The 18,058-nt window shown below is 54.0% G+C and overlaps 2 protein-coding genes across 3 annotated transcripts; one reads left to right on the forward strand and one right to left on the reverse strand.

Annotated features, from left to right (window-relative positions):
- The first annotated feature begins 3,341 nt into the window (after positions 1-3,341).
- Positions 3,342-17,618, forward strand: PEX6 (peroxisomal biogenesis factor 6). 2 transcript variants are annotated; one of them, XM_053222781.1, is made up of 18 exons: positions 3,342-4,272; positions 5,752-5,915; positions 6,401-6,484; positions 9,607-9,709; positions 9,794-9,927; positions 10,577-10,688; positions 11,048-11,256; positions 11,688-11,883; positions 12,073-12,149; positions 12,314-12,446; positions 12,528-12,733; positions 12,860-12,921; positions 13,168-13,276; positions 13,563-13,679; positions 13,804-13,881; positions 14,039-14,178; positions 14,361-14,538; positions 15,879-17,618. In XM_053222781.1, the coding sequence occupies exons 1-17, from the start codon at positions 3,391-3,393 to the stop codon at positions 14,495-14,497; spliced, it is 2,943 nt and encodes a 980-aa protein (XP_053078756.1). In that variant the 5' UTR covers positions 3,342-3,390; the 3' UTR covers positions 14,498-14,538; positions 15,879-17,618. The 2 variants fall into 2 exon arrangements, with proteins under 2 accessions (XP_053078756.1, XP_026913525.1); XM_027057724.2 differs by lacking the exon at positions 15,879-17,618 and having other exon boundaries at positions 14,361-14,824.
- On the reverse strand, positions 14,949-17,773 carry GNMT (glycine N-methyltransferase). The gene is made up of 6 exons (XM_027057725.2): positions 17,529-17,773; positions 16,547-16,674; positions 16,008-16,124; positions 15,654-15,796; positions 15,411-15,532; positions 14,949-15,328 (listed from the first exon to the last, which is right to left on the reverse strand). Exons 1-6 carry the CDS (start codon positions 17,771-17,773, stop codon positions 15,157-15,159), a joined length of 927 nt encoding a protein of 308 aa, XP_026913526.2. The 3' UTR covers positions 14,949-15,156.
- Positions 17,774-18,058: the final 285 nt, after the last annotated feature.

Genomic DNA, 18,058 nt, shown 5'->3' on the forward strand with positions numbered 1-18,058 from the left:
TGTAGAAGGAAAACTGGTGTCATAGCGGCAAAGGAAGTAAAAGAGGATTGGTCAATAGTGTCAGATTCCAGGGAATGATTAAGATAAGCTCAAACAACACCACCTTGATTCTCTAGTTGTGGGTGATCTTTGCAGGAAAGTTTTAGAGAAGTGGAAGGAAGGTTATAATGGGTTGAGTGAGCAAGAGGTATGGAAGTAAAGGCAACAAATGTAGACTCCCATCTTATGGAAGTAGTATTTGGCTCCCAATGATTAATGACAATTTCAAGGTAATACAAAGCAATGCCCACCAACCATTATTTGATAGAGGAAAAGCCCAGGAAGAAAGGATATTTATTTGTGGATGGATATTTGTGTCTGTGTGGGTGCTGAAGCAGGCAGGATATCAGACTTATTTACCCATTCCCAAGGCCTCGAGGAGCACTGTAGTCCTGAGGCCTAGGGCTTGCCTATATAAAGTAGGCATATCTTCTTTGGACCCACCCCACCATCGCCCCAGTCCTTAGACCCTCTGAAAACTGAGGGGACAGAGCCACATAATATAATTCAGAACTACCAAATGGGAACTTCCATCCATTTCAATTCAGGTCCTTAGTACATTCTTTTTTTTTTTTTTTTTTTTTTTAATGTTTATTTTTGAGAGAGAGAAAGAGAGACAGAGTGCTAGATGGGGAGAGGCAGAAAGAATGGGAGACATGGAATCTGAAGCTGGTTCCAGGTTCCTAGCTGTCAGCACAGAGCCCAACACGGGGCTCAAACTCACCAACCACGAGCTCATGACCTAAGCTGAAGTCGGACTCTTAACTAACTGAGCCAGCATGGCACCCCAGGTCCCTAGTACATTCTTGCATGTTCCTTTAAGATGTGGAATTGGGGGCACCTGCGTGGCTCATCTGACTCTAAGCATCTGACTCTTGATTTTGGCTGAGGTCATGAGCTCACTGTTTGTGAGTTTGAGCCCCTCATTGGACTCTGTGCTGATGGTGCAGAGACTGCTTGGGATTCTCTCTCTCCCTCTCTCTGCCCCTCCCCTGCTTGCTCTCTCTTTCTCTCTCTCAAAAATAAATAAATAACTTTAAAAAAAACTTTAAAAAAATGTGGAATTGGAGGAGCACCTCCAAAAAAAAAAATGTGGGGCAACGAGTGGTTCAGTCAGTTAAGCATCTGACTCTTGATTTCGGCTCAAGTCATGATCTCACAGTTCATGAGACTGAGTGCCACATCTGGCTCTTCACTGACACCACAGAGCTTGCTTGGAATTCTCTCTCTCCCTCTCTCTCTGCCCCTGCCCCACCCAGAGAGATGTTTAAATGAACACTAAACAAATTTTTAATAAAAAAATAATAAAGCTTATTTATTTATTTATTTATTGAGAGAGAGAGAGAGAGAGAGAGAGAGAGAGAGAGCAAGCGAGCACAAGTGGGGAAGAGGCGGAGACAAAGGGAGAGAGAGAATACCAAGCAGGCTCCCTGCACCACCAGTGCAGAGCCCAATGTGGGGCTTGAACTCATGAACCGTGCAATCATGACCTGAGCCGAAGTCAGACACTTAACCAACTGAGCCACCTAGGTGCCCCAATGACTCTTGATCTTGAGATCATGAGTTCAAGACTCATGTTGGGCAGATTAGTTAAAAAAAAAAAATTGTGGAACTGGGCAATTTCAAGTTTAAGACTAGAAATACCTCCAGGAACTATAATCATTTAAAAAATATTTTGTCGGGGTGCCTGGGTGGCTCAGTTGGTTGAGCATCCCACTTCGGCTCAGGTCATGATCTCACAGTCCGTGAATTCGAGCCCCGCATCGGGCTCTGTGCTGACAGCTCAGAGCCTGGAGCCTGTTTCAGATTCTGTGTCTCCCTCTCTCTCTGCCCCTCCCCTGCTCATGCTCTGTCTCTGTCTCAAAAATAAATAAAAACATTAAAAAATAAATAAATAAAAATATTTTGTCTCGCTAGGAATAGAAATACCTTATAACATATAAACCTAATATTCAACTCTCAGATTTTCAGGAATGCCTAAGTACAAAGTAGAGGGCTGCCTCAAGCTCTTCATCTGTGAAGGAAAGAAGTAAGTTGTGCAGTGGTTGGAGGAGAATACAAGGTCCAGAAAGAGTAAATTACCACCTAGGCACTGGGTGGCTCAGTTGGTTGAGCATTCGACTTTGACTCAGGTCATAACCTCACGGTTGGTGAGTTCGAGCCCCACATTGGGCTCTGCACTGGTGATGAGGAGCCTGCTTGGTATTCTCTCTCTTCCTCTCTCTCTGCCCTGATCTGGGGTTCGGGCTCTCTGCTGTCAGCCTGGATCCTGCTTCGGATCCTGTCCCCACCCCACCCCTTCTCTCCATACCTCCCTTGCTCACACTCTCTCTCAAAAATAAACATTAAAAAGTAACAATAATAATTTTTAAAAAGCAGATTACCACCAACCAATCCATTGATTCTAAGTGCAAATATATTGTTAATAACTTGAAGTGTGGCCTACTAGTGTCCAAGTGACTTGCACAGAGCAGAGGAGGTGGAGACAAGGATGGAATCTTGTTGGGAAGCAAGCTGTTGGTTGGGTGCTCATGACTGAAGCCTTAAACACCTCTCTTCCTCCTGCTCTGCTTCCCATTCCTCCAGGGTAGAAACAGGACATGGGCCTCCAGTCTGCAAGGACTGATTGGGAGGGGAGGGGGGGGGGGCGGTGAGGAGCAGAAGGGAGAGCAACCGGTTTTGGAGGAATGAAAAAGCAAAGTTGCTTTGTCTTCACTTCAAGTTTGTTGGGAGTAGAAGGAACAGGACAAGAAACACCGGAACGTGGGTTTTGTGTAGGATGTGTTGAAACAGATGTGGCAGCACCAAGTACTCCAGGGCTACATGAATCACATGTAGTAATCCAGCCAGCAGCCACTACATACCCATAAGCACTGTGAGACCGTTTTATCCTACCACTCCCTCCTGTAACCTTCCCCACAATACCCAAATCCCAGTGCCTATAGTTCCACACTGGAAAGTGTAGGAGTTCCACAGAGTAGTGGAATCCTTCCTAAACACTCCACCCATAGCTCCTAGCACTGGGCCAAGTTGGTCCTGGGCACGCAGGAAGTTCGCTGATCATTCAATTAACTGCTAAGTGCGTGGCAGAAGAGCACGTTAATCCCTAACAGGCGCGGCAGGCAGATCCCTGCAAACACGGTCTCAAAGGACTACGCAACGGCAGTGAATGTGTTACTGCCACAGAGGCACCAAGACGTCAATCCCAGCCGGGGCTCACCCTCCAGGAGGACGCTCCAGGAACCCGCCGCCCCTCCTACTCTTCTCGCGCCTCCCCGGACGGAAGCGGAAACCGCGTGCGGCGCTGGCCCGGAAGCCGCGCTCCAACGGCTTCCTCGTTGGTCTGTCACCATGGCGCTGGCAGTCTTGCGGGTCCTGGAGCCCTTCCCGACCGAGACACCCCCGTTGGCGGTGCTGCTGCCTCCCGGGGGCCCGTGGCCTGCAGCGGGACTGGGACTGGTGCTGGCCCTGCGACCTGCAGGGGAGAGCCCTGCAGGGCCGGCGCTGCTAGTGGCGGCCCTGGAGGGGCCGGGCGCAGGGACCGAGGAGCAGGGTCCCGGGCCCCCGGAGCTGCTGGTTAGCCTCTCGCTGCTGCGGCTCCTTGCTCTGGGCCCTGGGGCGTGGGTGCGGGCACGGCCCGTGCGGCGGCCTCCGGCGCTGGGCTGGGCGCTGCTTGGCACCTCGCCGGGGCCCGGGCTCGGACCGCGAGTCGGGCCGCTGCTGGTGCGGCGCGGAGAGGCCCTGCCAGTCCCCGGACCTCGGGTGCTGGAGACTCGGCCGGCGTTGCAAGGACTGCTGGGCCCAGGGACGCGGCTAGCTGTCACTGAGCTCCGTGGGCGGGCCAAACTGGGTCCGGAGACTGGAGACAGCAGCCCGCCCCCACCTCCGCCCGTGGTGTCCTCCTTCGCGGTTAACCGCACAGTCCGGCAACTCCGGGGAGTTCTGGGAGGGACTGGGGATTCACTGGGTGTAAGCCGGAGCTGCCTCCGTAGCCTGGGCCTCTTCCAGGGCGAATGGGTGTGGGTGACCCGGGCCGGGGAGTCGTCGAACACTTCCCAGCCACACTTGGCCAAGGTGCAGGTCCTAGAGCCTCGCTGGGATCTCTCTGAAAGGCTGGGACCTGGCTCTGGGCAGCCAGGAGAGCCCCTCGCTGACGGACTGGCCCTGGTGCCTGCCACTCTGGCTTTTAATCTCGGCTGTGATCCCCTGGAAGTGGGAGAGCTCAGAATTCAGGTAGGATACAGGACTGAGGTCAGGAATGTTTCCACCCCCTTATTCCCTCTTCCTTACCTCAACTGAATTGGAAGAAAAGAGCTGTAGAATTTAGGTCCCTTACTCCTTAGATCCTAATGTCTCTTAGTCTCATTTATCTGTTCTCTGTAATCAAAATATAACTCTCCATGGTGTGGTGGTGCATGGGAAGGGATTTCCTCTATTCAGGGGAAAGAAGAGAGGCATAGTCAAATTACCAGGTGTTTACAGTATGTTAATCTACTCAATTATTTGTTGAATTGCTGCAGTGTATCCAGAATTGTACTGAATAATATGGAGGATGATACCTCTTTGTTTTTGCTCATGCTTATCCTTGACTTCAAGTTCCTTCCTGTTCTTGTAGCCTCATCTGTTAAAATCCTACCATCCTTTCCTTTTAAAGACCATCTAAAGATGCCACCTTCTCAAAGCCTTACATAATCTTACCACACATTTAACATGAATTCTTCCTCCTGTAGCATTTTGTATCTTCCTTAGGGTATTTATTTTCTGCCCTGTTATGATTATGTACTCTAATTCTCAGTTGTATATTGTAAATTCCTTGAAGGGGAGGGCTCTTTATTATCTTTAGTGCCTGGGGTTGAATTTTAATATTTTTTAAAAATGTACCTAAGAGAAGTTTTTGGTTTAGATTACTTCGAGAAGATTGTTGTATTTGGGGGAACAAATACAGTCTAATATTTAATGAGGCACCTAGATGTGTGGTTTAGGCCTGCACTGTCCCATATGGAAGCCACTAGCCACATTGTGGCTTTTTCAATTAATTAAAACTAAATAAAATTTAAAACTCAATTCTTTGATTGCTTTAGTCTCATCTCAAGTGCTCGATAGCACATGTAGATAACATCTCTTAGCACTGTGGAAAGTTCTGTTAGATCATGCTGGCATAGCCAATTAGTGCTATGAGATGTCAAGAAGGATATAAGATATGCATGAATAGGAGTCTGGTGTGGGTTTCCTTTTGAATGGAGGAAAAACTCTGGAGTCCTCAGACTGGAGCTCATTCAGCTGAACCAATCCTGTCAGCTTTACTGAGATCATATCCGTTTCTCACAGCCTGAATTCAGAGTGTCCCCACTAATGTCCAATTAATATCAATCCCAGTTTTTGCCTGGTGGCTACTCAAAGGGCTTGTGGGAATGAAGTGTCTTTACCACTTTACTGACTCAGGGCCAACTTAAAGGTATCACAGAAAGATTATTTTTAGTGGGGAACTGTTTGGAGCCAGAGTCAGAAATCTCTTCCTGGTGCCCGTTAGGAGGAGAGGTTTCTGTTTCCAGGGAAGAGATACAGGTATTCAGTTCTGCTGCCTTAGGCCTCCCCTCCCACGGGCCTTGTGGATAGAGGATGCAAATAGAAATATGGGCTGCTAACGTTAAGGTAGGGCAGAGCCTGACTCCTTGGAAGAAGGTTATAAGGTGGTGGTTATTTCTCTAATAGAGGTACTTGGAAGGCTCCAGCATCCCTGAAGACAAAGGAAGCTGCTCAGTGCTGCCTGGGCCTCTGTTTGCCAAAGAGTTACACATCGAAATTGTGTCCTCTCCCCACTACAGCACGAATGGAAATTATGACCATGTTCTTTACCGGCACTTTCAGACACCCAGGTTAGCTGCTTCCCCCTTTCAAGAAGATAGCATCTCACCCTTGTTGCTCTCCTCCTATCCCATGCCTTAGATTCAGGTCCCACAGAGCCTTTGACTTTACAAAGCCACGTTTTAAGCAGTATTGCAGCTAGATGCCTCTTGGTGTAGCAGGCGGTCCATAGAAGAGAAATTGGTACTGTGAGGTGAATCTGGACATTCTAAACTGAGGAACCTATGAATTGAGAGGGCCCCCAAAGAGCCAGGACTCAGCTTCGCCCCCTCACTGCTCTCTGATCCTCCTTTCTAGCCTCTCTGCCATCTCCCCCCTCCCCTCCCCTGCCCTGGTTCATTCTAGGTCAGACTTGTTCTCTGAACAACTGCTTGGGATCTCTGGGTGGGCAGTAGGTCCCTATGGTCTGCAGGTTGGGAGTGGACATGTGGGGATATGTCAGGCCCATGTTCTTGACTCTCATTGTGAGCTGACCAGGGCCACTGCTGTGTTGCAGGGCAGTCCAGGAAGGGGATGTTCTGTGTGTGCCTACAGTTGGGCAAGTAGAGGTCCTGGAAGGAAGCCCAGAGAAACTGCCCAGGTATGCAGCTGCCTCCTGTCCTACAGTTGGGATTCTTAACCTGGGTGCAAGAGTTCTACGATCCCCTCCCCGCAAGTTGTGTGGAATAATTTTGTATATAAGAAAATTCTGCTGTTGTTGTCATGTACATTTTTCTAGAGAAAAGGTACATGCTTTCTTCGGGTTCTCACATGGGTGCAGGACTGAAAAAAGATGAAGAACCACTGCCTACTGCCTGTGGGAGGTGTTTTATCCTCAACTTGTTGGGTGGTCATAGGTAATGTAAAGCATTAAGAAGTTTAAGAGCCTAGACCAACATGAGACTCCTTGCTTTTCCTTCTCAACCACAGTGTTGTTTGCACCAGGTTTCAGGCCACACTTCCCATATACTCAACATAAAGAGACCCAAGCTTCGATTTCTGCCCTAATCGATAGTGTGTGCACATGGAGCTTTTTGATCCTATCTCCCAAAATGGGGGAAAGAGAGATTGCTGCTGTTATTGAGGGGCCTTCTCTTTTTCTTTATCCTCAATAAAGAGAAATATAAGCATGACTGAGCCAAGCACCCAAAATAGGGAGTCCATCCTTTTGCCACCCTGTCGACTGATCACAGGGGTTCCGTGTAAAATGGTGAGGCAGAGAATTCAGAGACTGCTTTGTGAAAGGGGAGAATGTGTAGCCTGATACCCCAGGACTGATTTCCTATAGTGATGTCCTAGAAGGAGAACACAACTGATTGACACGCTAAGCCAATGTTCAGGGGATTTCAGTGAGGTGATGGGACCAGTCTGAAGGAACTGAGGTTTAAGAGTGGGCATGCCCAAGGTCTCTGGCCTAGTCAGCTTGGGTCCTCTGCCAAGGCAGATGCCTTGTTCAGACATCCGATTCATCCTTGGTCAACGTTCAGAGCTTGGTTCACTCAGAGTTGTGGTACTCAGATGAAGCACCTGGTAGTGCACGTTGTAATCCCACTTGGTGCTCACGGCGCCTCTTTGAGCTTTCCCAAATCAAATCTACAACTGGGGCCTCGTAGAAAGTGCCAGGCCTGTATTAGTCACTTCTGTCTCCCATCTTAAATATAGCAAACATCTGTGAGCTAGCTTTCTGTAGGAAACCTACAGAATGCCCACCCTTTGTACCTTCAGAGGAAAGTAGGCACTGGACCCTTCTGAGATAGACCAGCAAGCCTGTTCTGTTCCTGGATGTCTGCTGTTCTGGCCCTGTAGCGGCCTGCCTCTCTCTGGCTGCTGAGCACACAGTTCTTCCCCTGAGTAGGTCCTGGAAAGCAGGGTTGGGGTCAGCAGTTTGGCCTAAGGACAGATAGCAATGAGTGCTTTAGCCCTCCTCCCCCAGACCTGGTAAGGAAAGCCCTGCTAGGAGGCTCCTGAGATCCCTGGAACAGAATTCCAGTGTTGGTAGTGTAGCTTCTTCAGGCTCTTCCACGGTTCCACCTCCCCAAAGCAGGCCAGCAGGATCCAGCTGCACTGTCTCCCGTCTGGCTCTTAATAACACACAGCATTCCCCAGAAATACCCAGATGTGTTCTAGAAGTCTGCTCCTTGCACTCACTGAGATGGTCCTACCGCTGTCCGTGGAAGGGGAGTTTCCCCCTAACCCTCCACAGTGCTGTTCCTCCTTGGATTCCACTGCTTACCACGTGCAGTGGCTCAGGATTGAGATTCCAGGTTATAGACCCACCCACTGTTCATGTATACTGAATAGTAGTAAGACACAGTCTTCCTTATGTTCTAGTTTTTAACCACAATAACTGCCCACCCTAATAGTTGCAAGAGTTCACAATACCTGTCTGGTATGCCTCTCCCCTCCGCCTTGAGTTATTCCCACCAATCCACTTTGTTGCCGGAGTAAACAGTTTTATGACTGCGAGACACGGTGAACAGCAATTTGCACCAATTGGAACTTCGAGAGGCCCAAGTCTGGGCCAAGTCATTGCCTTTCTACCTGAGGATTAAAGAGGAGGGTGGTTCATCATTTTTATCTGGAAATTGGGCTAGTAACTACTACCCGCTCCCCCACTCTGCACCCTTAGGACGCTGAAGAGCGCTAATTCACTCTGACACTAGCAGTGACTTGCACAGCCTTGGTTATGGCTGGGGGAGCTTTTGAAAAATACAGATGCTTGAGCCCCCTCAGACCTATTGGAGCAGAATCAAGGTGAAGCTGGGGCCTGTGAAGTTTTTTAACTTTTTCCAAAGGAGAGAAAAATGCTAACTTAAAAGGCTGACATGGGGCACCTGGCTGGCTCAGTCTGTAGAACATGCAATTCTTAATCTCGGAGTCGTGAGTTCAAGCCCCACATGGGTTTAGAGATCACTTAAAAAAAATTGAGATATAATTCATATGCCATTAAATCCACGTTTGAGGTGTACAATTCAGTGGCTTTTAGTAGATTCACAAGGTTATGCAACCAACACCACTATCTAATTGCAGAATATTTTCATCACCCCAAAACCCTACCCATTAACAGTCATGCTGTACTCCCTCCATCCCTCAGCACCCAGCAATTACCATCTGCTGAATGGAATCCTACAACATGTGGCAGATACTGATTTTCAGAAGTTTTACAGATCATTCTAATGTGCAGCCAAAATAGAGAATCATTAATCATTAGTTGTCTTTAGGAAGGTATCTGCAATTTGATTTTGTGGATTGTTGAATAAGAACCAAGGAGCCCTTCCTGCTGAGGCTTTGGAAGGCCTTGGGAGGTATGAATTTGCGGGGAAGACAGTAGTCTGAAGCCAGTGAAAATGGCCAGATGATCATTGCTTAGTGCAGCTGTGTCTTCTGCCATCGGAGTGGGTGGGTAGGCCATTCACCCGGAGAATCACGCCCCCATGGCTCCCTGATGGTTGTCATGAGGGATGTGGAGGACAGTTATAGCTCCTGCCCTCAAAAATGTACATGGGCCAGCCTGGAAGATGAGGAAGACCATTCGCTTTCTTCTATCCCTACTCCTCTCCCCTTCCCCACCCCCCACCATGCCATAACTCTCATGTCCGTTACTCATGCTGCTCTTGAGTTTGTCCCTGCTGGGGACCTCTATGATTGAGACAGCCGCCTTGTCCTCAGGGAGGGGTGTATGTGGGCTCTGGGTCTGGGATTCATGGGGCTTCTTTCCTTCAGGTGGCGGGAGATGTTTTTTAAAGTGAAGAAAACCCTTGGGGAAGCTCCGGATGGGCCAACGAGCGCCTTCTTGGCAGACACTGCTCATACCTCCTTGTACTTGGTGAGGCCCTGGGGATGGGAGTAGACCTGGGGAAAGAAGCAGAAACAACTCCCAGACACTAAAGCTTCCTGCCACCTTTCACAGGTGGGTTCTACCCTGAGCCCTGTTCCAAGGCTCACTTCAGGAGAATCCACTCCCTGGAACAGCTTGTCTCCTCCGGGCCTGGAGGCCTTAGTGACCGAGCTCTGTGCTGCCCTGAAGCCTCGCCTCCAGCCAGGGTGAGTGAGGCCGTGGCCTCAGGGTGTGAGGAAAGCCTGCTCAGAACATCTCTGGAGGGGCAGGGGGCTGGACGAGTAGTTCCTAATGTGCTGGCCGGAGTGGGATTGGGTGGACCTCCCTCAAACTAGTATGCCCAGGCCACTCGCCCATGTCCTTTCTGTAAGCAAATTCCTAGGCTCCTTTCTGGGGATAATCTCCATCCTCCAGGGTTGGCTGGGGAGGAAGAATCTCTACCAGAGACAGCTGTCTCTGAGACCGCCCTTCCCCTTGGGGAGCCCACTAGCCATTCTGTCCTTCACCACCCTGGCCCCAAAAGATGCAGTTCCTCATACCACTGGCCTAAGTGTAGACACAGACCCTTCCCTAATTCCTCGTGATTCCAGACGAGACATAACAGTCAAGGCTTTACTGAAGGCCATGACGACAAGGGAGTTGTCCTGGCTGGTGGATATACTCCATGCCCCCGCCAGAGCACCACGGGTGGTATGGGAAATACAGCCTCACCATATGGAAACAGCCCTGGAGGAAGGGGGATGCCTCAAGAAAAGAGAAACAGGCTATCTGCTTTCTAGATCCAAGGACCCCTGCTACTGAGGGCTCTTAACTTTGAGAGAATGGAGGAGACAAGTGTCTGTTCTCTGGTTGCAGAGGTGCCCTCTTGACAGGAACCAGCAGTGTCCTTCTCCATGGTCCCCCAGGCAGTGGGAAGACCACAGCTGTCACTGCAGCCTGCAGCCGCCTTGGCCTCCACCTACTGAAGGTGAGGGTACCTGGAGAGTAGAACCCCAACCACATTTCCCCAGCCCAGATTCTCCTTCTCCCCTCCTCCCTGGCCTGGCCCTAATGCCTCGGCCCAGTGGGCCAGTTGGTCAGGCAGATTCCCATGATTCTCAGCTACTAAGAGAGACTTTAAAAAAGGAAGGGGTTTGAAGATTTTGTTGGACAGTCCAGGGAATGAAGTTAGAGTAAAGAAGAGGTAGGACTTGGCCAGTGTTACCTTCTCCCCCATCCCTGCTCTCTAAAAAGAAGATGGCCGGCATCTTCTGGCTACTCTCCCCGCCATTCCTGCCTCAGTCACACCTGCCCCTTGCTCACAGACCATCGGGGTCTCCTCCCCAGGTGCCCTGCTCCAACCTCTGTGCAGACAGTAGCGGAGCTGTGGAGACAAAACTGCAGGCCATCTTCTCCCGGGCCCGGCGCTGCCGGCCTGTGGTTCTATTGCTGACAGCTGTGGACCTTCTGGGTCGGGACCGTGATGGGCTCGGTGAGGACGCCCGTGTGGTGGCCACGCTGCGTCACCTCCTCCTCGATGAGGACCCCCTCACCAGGTATTATACAGAGCTGGGTCTGTAAAGGGGCAGGGCCAAGCCACCCTCATCTCTCTTCAGCCTTTTGCCCTCTCTTCCTCAAATGGCTTCTCAGACATCCCACCCATTTGGCCATTCTCCAGACGGCCCTGAGCAGAGGAGCTTGGGGTATTCAGAGGGAGGAGGATGTGCTCCCTCGTGTTTTGTGGGGAGCACTAGAGAAAAAGCACAGGCTCTACCCTCAGGGAGCTCCCTGTGTGAGGGGGGAAGCATAGGTCCCCCTCTCAAGGTATGCCCATGGAGCCCCATCCAGGAAGCTGTGGGGTGCTCACCTCCTCTCCCATCCCAGCACCCACCCACCTCCCTGCCCTATGGCACCAGCCTCCTGACAGGACAGGGCTCAGGGGCTGCCAGCCACATTCTCGCCCTCAGTGCCCACTCCGTGTCTGCAGCTGCCCGCCGCTGATCGCTGTGGCTACCACAAGCAAGGCCCAGAACCTGCCTGTCGATGTCCAGACAGCATTTCCTCACCAGCTGGAGGTGCCCGTGCTGTCAGAGGGGCAGCGGCTCAGTGTCCTGCGGGCCCTCACTGCCCATCTCCCGCTGGGCCAAGAGGTGAAGCTGCCACAGCTGGCACGGCGGTGCGCAGTGAGTACTGAGGCGGGCACAGGCCTCCCCGCATTCTGAGCCGCGGTGGTACGATCCAGCTGCCCTGCGAGTGAGGGTAGAAAACCCCGAGGCTTCAACACTGGGGTCTCTGCGCCAGCTGGGGGACTAGCCTCCTGAGGGCTCTTGCCAACTGTGCCCTGCTCATGTGTCCTTTCCTGTGGTTCCCAGGGCTTTGTGGTAGGGGATCTCTATGCCCTTTTGACCCACAGCAGCCGGGCAGCCTGTGCCAGGATCAAGAACTTGGGGTAAGGAAACTGGGCACAGAAGGGAAAGGAGGCAAGAGGAATTGTGGGTGGGTGGATGGGTGAGGGCTGGGGGGGGGGGGCGGGGAGGAGAAACCAGGACCCTGATGTACGTCAGGGTACGTACGTCAGGTCCTCCAGAGGCCTTCCTGGGTTTCTCTTCGCAGTTTGGCAGGCGGCTTGAGTGAGGAGGATGAGGGGGAGCTGTGTGCTGCTGGCTTTCCCCTCCTGGCTGAGGATTTCGGGCAGGCACTGGAGCAGCTGCAGACAGCTCACTCTCGGGCCATTGGAGCCCCCAAGGTAGAGACTCCAGGTCCTTGGAGGTAGGACTGCAGCTCTCTTCACCACCATATCCCCAACCATGCACTTTCCGTCTCCTAGATCCCCTCGGTGTCCTGGCATGATGTGGGCGGGCTGCAGGAGGTGAAGAAGGAGATTCTGGAGACCATTCAGCTCCCTCTAGAGCACCCAGAGCTTCTGAGCCTGGGCCTGAGGCGCTCGGGCCTTCTGCTCCATGGTCCCCCTGGCACTGGCAAGACCCTCCTGGCCAAGGCAGTAGCCACTGAATGCAGCCTTACCTTCCTCAGGTGGCGAGGGGGTGTGGAAGGGATGGTGGGCAAATTGGGGGCCGCAACAGGCTGGGGAGCAGGAGGGGCTGGCTGAGAGGTCACTTGTGTATTTATGCATCTGACAAATCTCATCCTCTCCTTCAGCGTGAAGGGGCCCGAGCTTATCAACATGTATGTGGGCCAAAGTGAGGAGAATGTGCGGGAAGGTGAGTGGGTGAGGAGGGGCCCAGGTTCTAGCCCTTCCCAAACCCCGATGGCCCTTGTGCTGCCTACCAACACCCCCAGGCTGCTCCTGGTCTTTCTAAGGTCTCACGGTCCTTTCCACAAAGGACGTGCCCAGGGTGGCCTAGTACCTGGAGGGATGAGTTGTCACACCTGGCTCTTCCTCCCCTATCTCCTGACTTTAGACACCCCTGAGCTTCCCCCTCCTGTGTGTCCCTTTCTCTCCTCAGTGTTTGCCAGGGCCAGGGCTGCGGCTCCATGCATTATCTTCTTTGATGAACTGGACTCCCTGGCTCCAAGCCGGGGGCGAAGTGGAGACTCTGGAGGTGTGATGGACAGGTGGGGATCTGAGCCAGAATGGAGTCTGGGGTCCAAGACGGAGGGATGGGAGACAGGTTGCAACAGTGTTCAGCACCCAGAGTACCTGTCATTCCAGTTCTGAAATAGGGGCCTTGGAGTTGGGTGGGGGACGTTGAACGGAATGGGGGGCCTGCCTGGAGGGGTGTACAGGGCACAGCAGAGCAGGTGGCCCTGTGGAGAAGACCTGTAAGGACAGGCACTGCTGGTAGGGCAGGGGCCGAGGAAGGGCCAAAGGACTCTCTTGCCTTCATGTCCTGATTTGTAGGGTGGTGTCTCAGCTCCTGGCCGAGCTGGATGGGCTTCACAGCACTCGAGATGTGTTTGTGATTGGGGCCACCAACAGACCAGACCTCCTGGACCCTGCCCTTCTGCGGCCTGGCAGGTGTGCACCCCATACCTCTCACCTCTACCAGGCCCACTGGGGCCTCTCCCCTGACCCCCATCCTATGCCTCCTCCACCCTCATGCTGGGCTCCCTGACCCTTATGCCCGCCTATTTCCCTAAAGATTTGACAAGCTGGTGTTTGTGGGGGTGAGCGAGGACCGCGCCTCCCAGCTACGCGTTCTGAGCGCCATCACACGCAAGTATGCCCTGTTAGGGGGAGACTCCCAAAGGGCTTGGGCCTTGGGATGGTCCGGGGATAAATGCAACATGCAGAATAAGCTGGTCAGGGATGCCTCTTGACAAAGCAGGGGATGCCAGGTAAAACTGTTTCTCTCCTTTCCTGTATCTGCACAACAGATTCAAGCTAGAGCCCTCCGTGAGCTTGGTGAACGTGCTGGACCGCTGCCCTCCCCAGCTGACGGGGGCAGACCTCTACTCCCTCTGCTCTGATGCCATGACAGCTGCCCTCAAACGCAGGGTTCAGGACCTGGAGGAAGGTGAGTCACTTGCCAGCCCCAGAGGTCAACCAAAAAGCTAATGGGAACCAGGCCTGGTCCTAGATTTCAGAGGAGGGACTGTTGACCTTTAGGGGACTCTTGGCAAGAAGATGCCTACCCAGGGCTCTGCCCTCCTCGGACATAGACCACAGCCTCTGTTGCCCCCTGTCACCCCCTGCCAGGGCTGGAGCCCGGAAGCTCAGCACTGCTGCTCACCATGGAGGACCTGCTGCAGGCCGCTGCCCGGCTGCAGCCCTCGGTCAGTGAGCAGGAGCTGCTCCGGTACAAGCGCATCCAGCGCAAGTTTGCCGCCTGCTAGGAGCCTCCTGCAAGCCGGGACCCTGCCCACAGTGGCTAAAGGTACTCAGATGTCCCCACAGAGACCTGAGAGAGCAAGGGGCCCTTTCTCAGTGTGCTGCTATTGCACCCAAAGTCGGCCTACCTTCCTGAGAACCCCGAGGTGCCGCGTAACCCCACAAGAGCTCAGAGGCATCATCCCCTGCCTACCTGTTCGTCCTCCCAGGCCAGCTCCAGCTCCAACACCAAAGACCCTCTGCTCAGAAGGAGGGGCTTGGGCCTGGAGTTCTGGGGTGGGGCACTGAGGGAGTCCAGTCTTGGCTGAAAATAAAATGTATGCTGCCCCCTGCTGGTTGTGGTCTGAAAGGGTGCAGTGGGAAAGAGCAAGATTGTGGAAGGAGTGAGCCACAGGGGAGGGCAAGGCGGGCACCACAGGAGCCTGATCCTTCTGATATAAACACCAAGCGTGCAGGAACTGAAAAAGGCACAGACTATATTGCTCACACTTCCATTTGCCTGAACCCAAATCCCCGTACCCCCAGCAGCAGTCTGCCCCTCCCCACACCCCAAGGGTCTGCACCAGGGGTTAGGCTTGGTATGGGGCTGCCAGTCCCCACCTCCCCAGACGGATCTGGCAGTGCCTGGGCAGAGGGTCGTAGGAGCTGAGGCCACACTCAGTGCTCAGTCCGTCCTCTTGAGCACATGGATGAAATAGCAAGGGATGTAGGCCTGGCCAGGCTTGTAAGGCTTGAAGTCCCCCAGGACACTGTGCTGGCACTTGCCCCCGAAGGCTGCTCGGAGCAACTCCGTGAAGGAAGCCAAACGGTGCGGGTAGTAGGAGAGCCGGAACTTACTGCAACAGAGCCCCCAACCAACCATGAGGGCTGGTGGCCTCAGCACCACCCCTCCTCACCCCTACCTAGCCGAGTGGGTACCTCAAACCAGGAGAACCATCCTGGCCAGCGCCCGGCACCTGCACCGTGTAGTCCAGGGTCACCATGTGGGCCTTGTTGTTCACTGTCAGCACTGATGTCGTGATATCCTTGGTCAAGTCACTCTGTAGGTGGTGGTGCAGGCTGCATTAGCCTCTGCAACCATTGTGGGGCCTGGACCGCAGGATCACGTCCCCCATCCCCCACTCTGGGCCTCCCCCCCCCCCCCCCCGCCAGGGGCCCCACCTTATAGTAGATGTTCTTTCCTGGGGGTGCACAGCCTGTGCTGAGGATGTGGTCGTAGTTGCGATGATCGATGACCAGCAGGCCCCCAGACCGCACCATGCTCGCGATGTTCCTCAGTGCCAGCCGGTGCTCACTCTGGTCTCCTGAGCTCCGGGCAGGGGCAGAGAGGCTCCATCTGCTCAGGGCTCCGAGCACCAGTCTCCCTCCCATCTTTCTCCTCCCCAGGGATACAGATGCCAAGGCATAGAGGAGCAGAAAACAGTCTGCTCTGTCAGGAGAGCAGGCACCCAGGGGTCTGTGGAAAGAGGTACAGCTCAAAGCAGGGGCCATGCTCAAGGCCACGCCCTCTCTCACCTCTGCAGTCTGGCAAGTGGGCAAAACTATTGCCAAGGCAGATGACCGCATCGAAGCCGCCCCCTGGTGGCTGGGGCACATCTTTGTCCAGAGTCATCCAGTTGGCTTCTTCAATGACTGGGACCAGGAAGGGGAAGAGGGATCAGGGTGGCACCATGGCACCAGCAGCACTCACCTCCACCAAGTGCAACCCAGCCTCAGTTTCTCCTTCAAGACACACAGGGATTCCCCATCCGGTTAGAAGGAGGAGCTCACCATGGACATGGAGGGGGAAGGGGAGAAGGGGTCAAGGGAGGAGGAAACCAGGGATGGGAAGCATGGCTCTGTGCTTCTGTGTTTTTATTTGGGAGGAGGGAGAAGACTCATCACCAGATACCTCATTCTGGTGCGTAAGCCTCCCTTTCCAGGGAAATGAAAGTAATTTTGCTGTCCCCCTTAAGGAAAACAAAGCACACCAGCACAGGAGCTGAAGGAGCCCAGGGCAGAGAGTACCGAGTCCGTGGCGGCTGGGTGGGGAGGGCCTGACTGGACCTGCATACCCCACTTGTCAAAGGCTGGTTCGTGCCGCCGGTTCCAGCGCTCTTTAAGCGCGTATTTCAGCATCTTGTCACTGGCATCCACACTGGTCACGGTGAAGCCCTCTTCCACCAGCATGATGGAGTCCACCCTGGGCAGGGTCAGAGATGAGAGGCCAAGAGGGGCAGTCAGGGGGCCTGGGAAGGCAAGGAGGAGGCTCTGTGCTGGGCACTCCTGTCTCCTCCACTCTTGAGACCATTCCTCTGCTTCCTCTCCTTAGGCCTTCTCCACTGACCTCAAATGACCTGGCAAATCGGTTTATCACCAGGTAGCAAATTCTGGGTTTGGTTTTTTAGCACCTCTTCAGAGCCGGGCGCTCTATAAATGTGCATTAATTCTCATGGCAACCCTGTGAGGTAGACAATGTTATCCCCACTTGAGGGATGGGGCAAACTGAGTCTCCTGGAATTTAGGAACCTGTGCAGGGGAGGTAGTGCAGCATGGTGTTTTGTCTGAATGTCCTCTCCACTAGGTAGAGGGCTTTCGCTCCTCTGAGGCGGGATTTCCACAATTGTAAGTGGGGTATCACTCCTTACCTCATGAGGTTATGTGAGGATCTTAAAAACGGATGTGCCAAAAGCTCCTGGCACCGCGCGTGGCGGCACGGGCAAATATTGAACAAATGTTAACTGTTAACACTGCCCAAGGCCATCACTTCGGGACCAGTGCTGCAGCCAGGACCCGAGCTTACGTCGGTCTGGCGCCAAAGCCCGGCCGCCGCCCTCCCCGGCGAACCGGCAGGCCCCACCCTGCGGTGCTTACACGCCCCCTCTGCCCCCGGGTGTCTTCAGCCCCTCCTCCCGCTCGCTCTGCCCCCCCTCGTCCCGCCCCGGGCCGGCTGCGGCTCGCAGGTGGAGGCTGCCGGACCAACCAGGCCGAGGTCCCCCACACACCCCGCCCCCCCACGCCGAGCCAGCGGCTCCCTGGCCCCCCGCCCCGGCTCACCCGGTGCCGCAGGCCACGTCGAGCACCCGCTGGCAGCCGTGCTGGCGCAGCAGTCCGAGCAGCCAGGCCTTGTACTCGGCCGTGCGGCTGCGGGTGTCCCCGATGTAGAGCTGCCACACGCGTGCCGCCTCTCCGTCCGCGTACTGGTCCGGGAGCCCTTCGGCCGCCACCCCCAGGGAGCGGGTGCGGTACACACTGTCCACCATCGTGCAGCGCTCCTGGCTCCGCGGCGGGCGGCTCCGCATTTATAGTACGGCTCGGCCGCCCCACCTGTCCAATGGCAGGTGAGCGCGGGGACACGCCCCTGCTGGGCTCCCAGCCTCGGGGAGGGCGCTGCCCGGCGTTTTGCACCAGCCCTTCTCGCCGGCGGGAAGATCCAGCCCTCTGGGCGACCCCGTGGCGGGAAAGGGCCCTCCCAGCCCCCTACCCTCTTAAGCCAGGTATCAGGAGGACTGGGGAGGGGTCAGAAGAGGTGGCAACTGTGAGATCGCCCATTCCATCCCTACCCAAGCTGGGAAAAAAGGAAACTC

Source organism: Acinonyx jubatus, chromosome B2 (genome assembly GCF_027475565.1).
Source record: "Acinonyx jubatus isolate Ajub_Pintada_27869175 chromosome B2, VMU_Ajub_asm_v1.0, whole genome shotgun sequence".
NCBI classification, from domain to species: Eukaryota; Metazoa; Chordata; class Mammalia; order Carnivora; family Felidae; genus Acinonyx; species Acinonyx jubatus.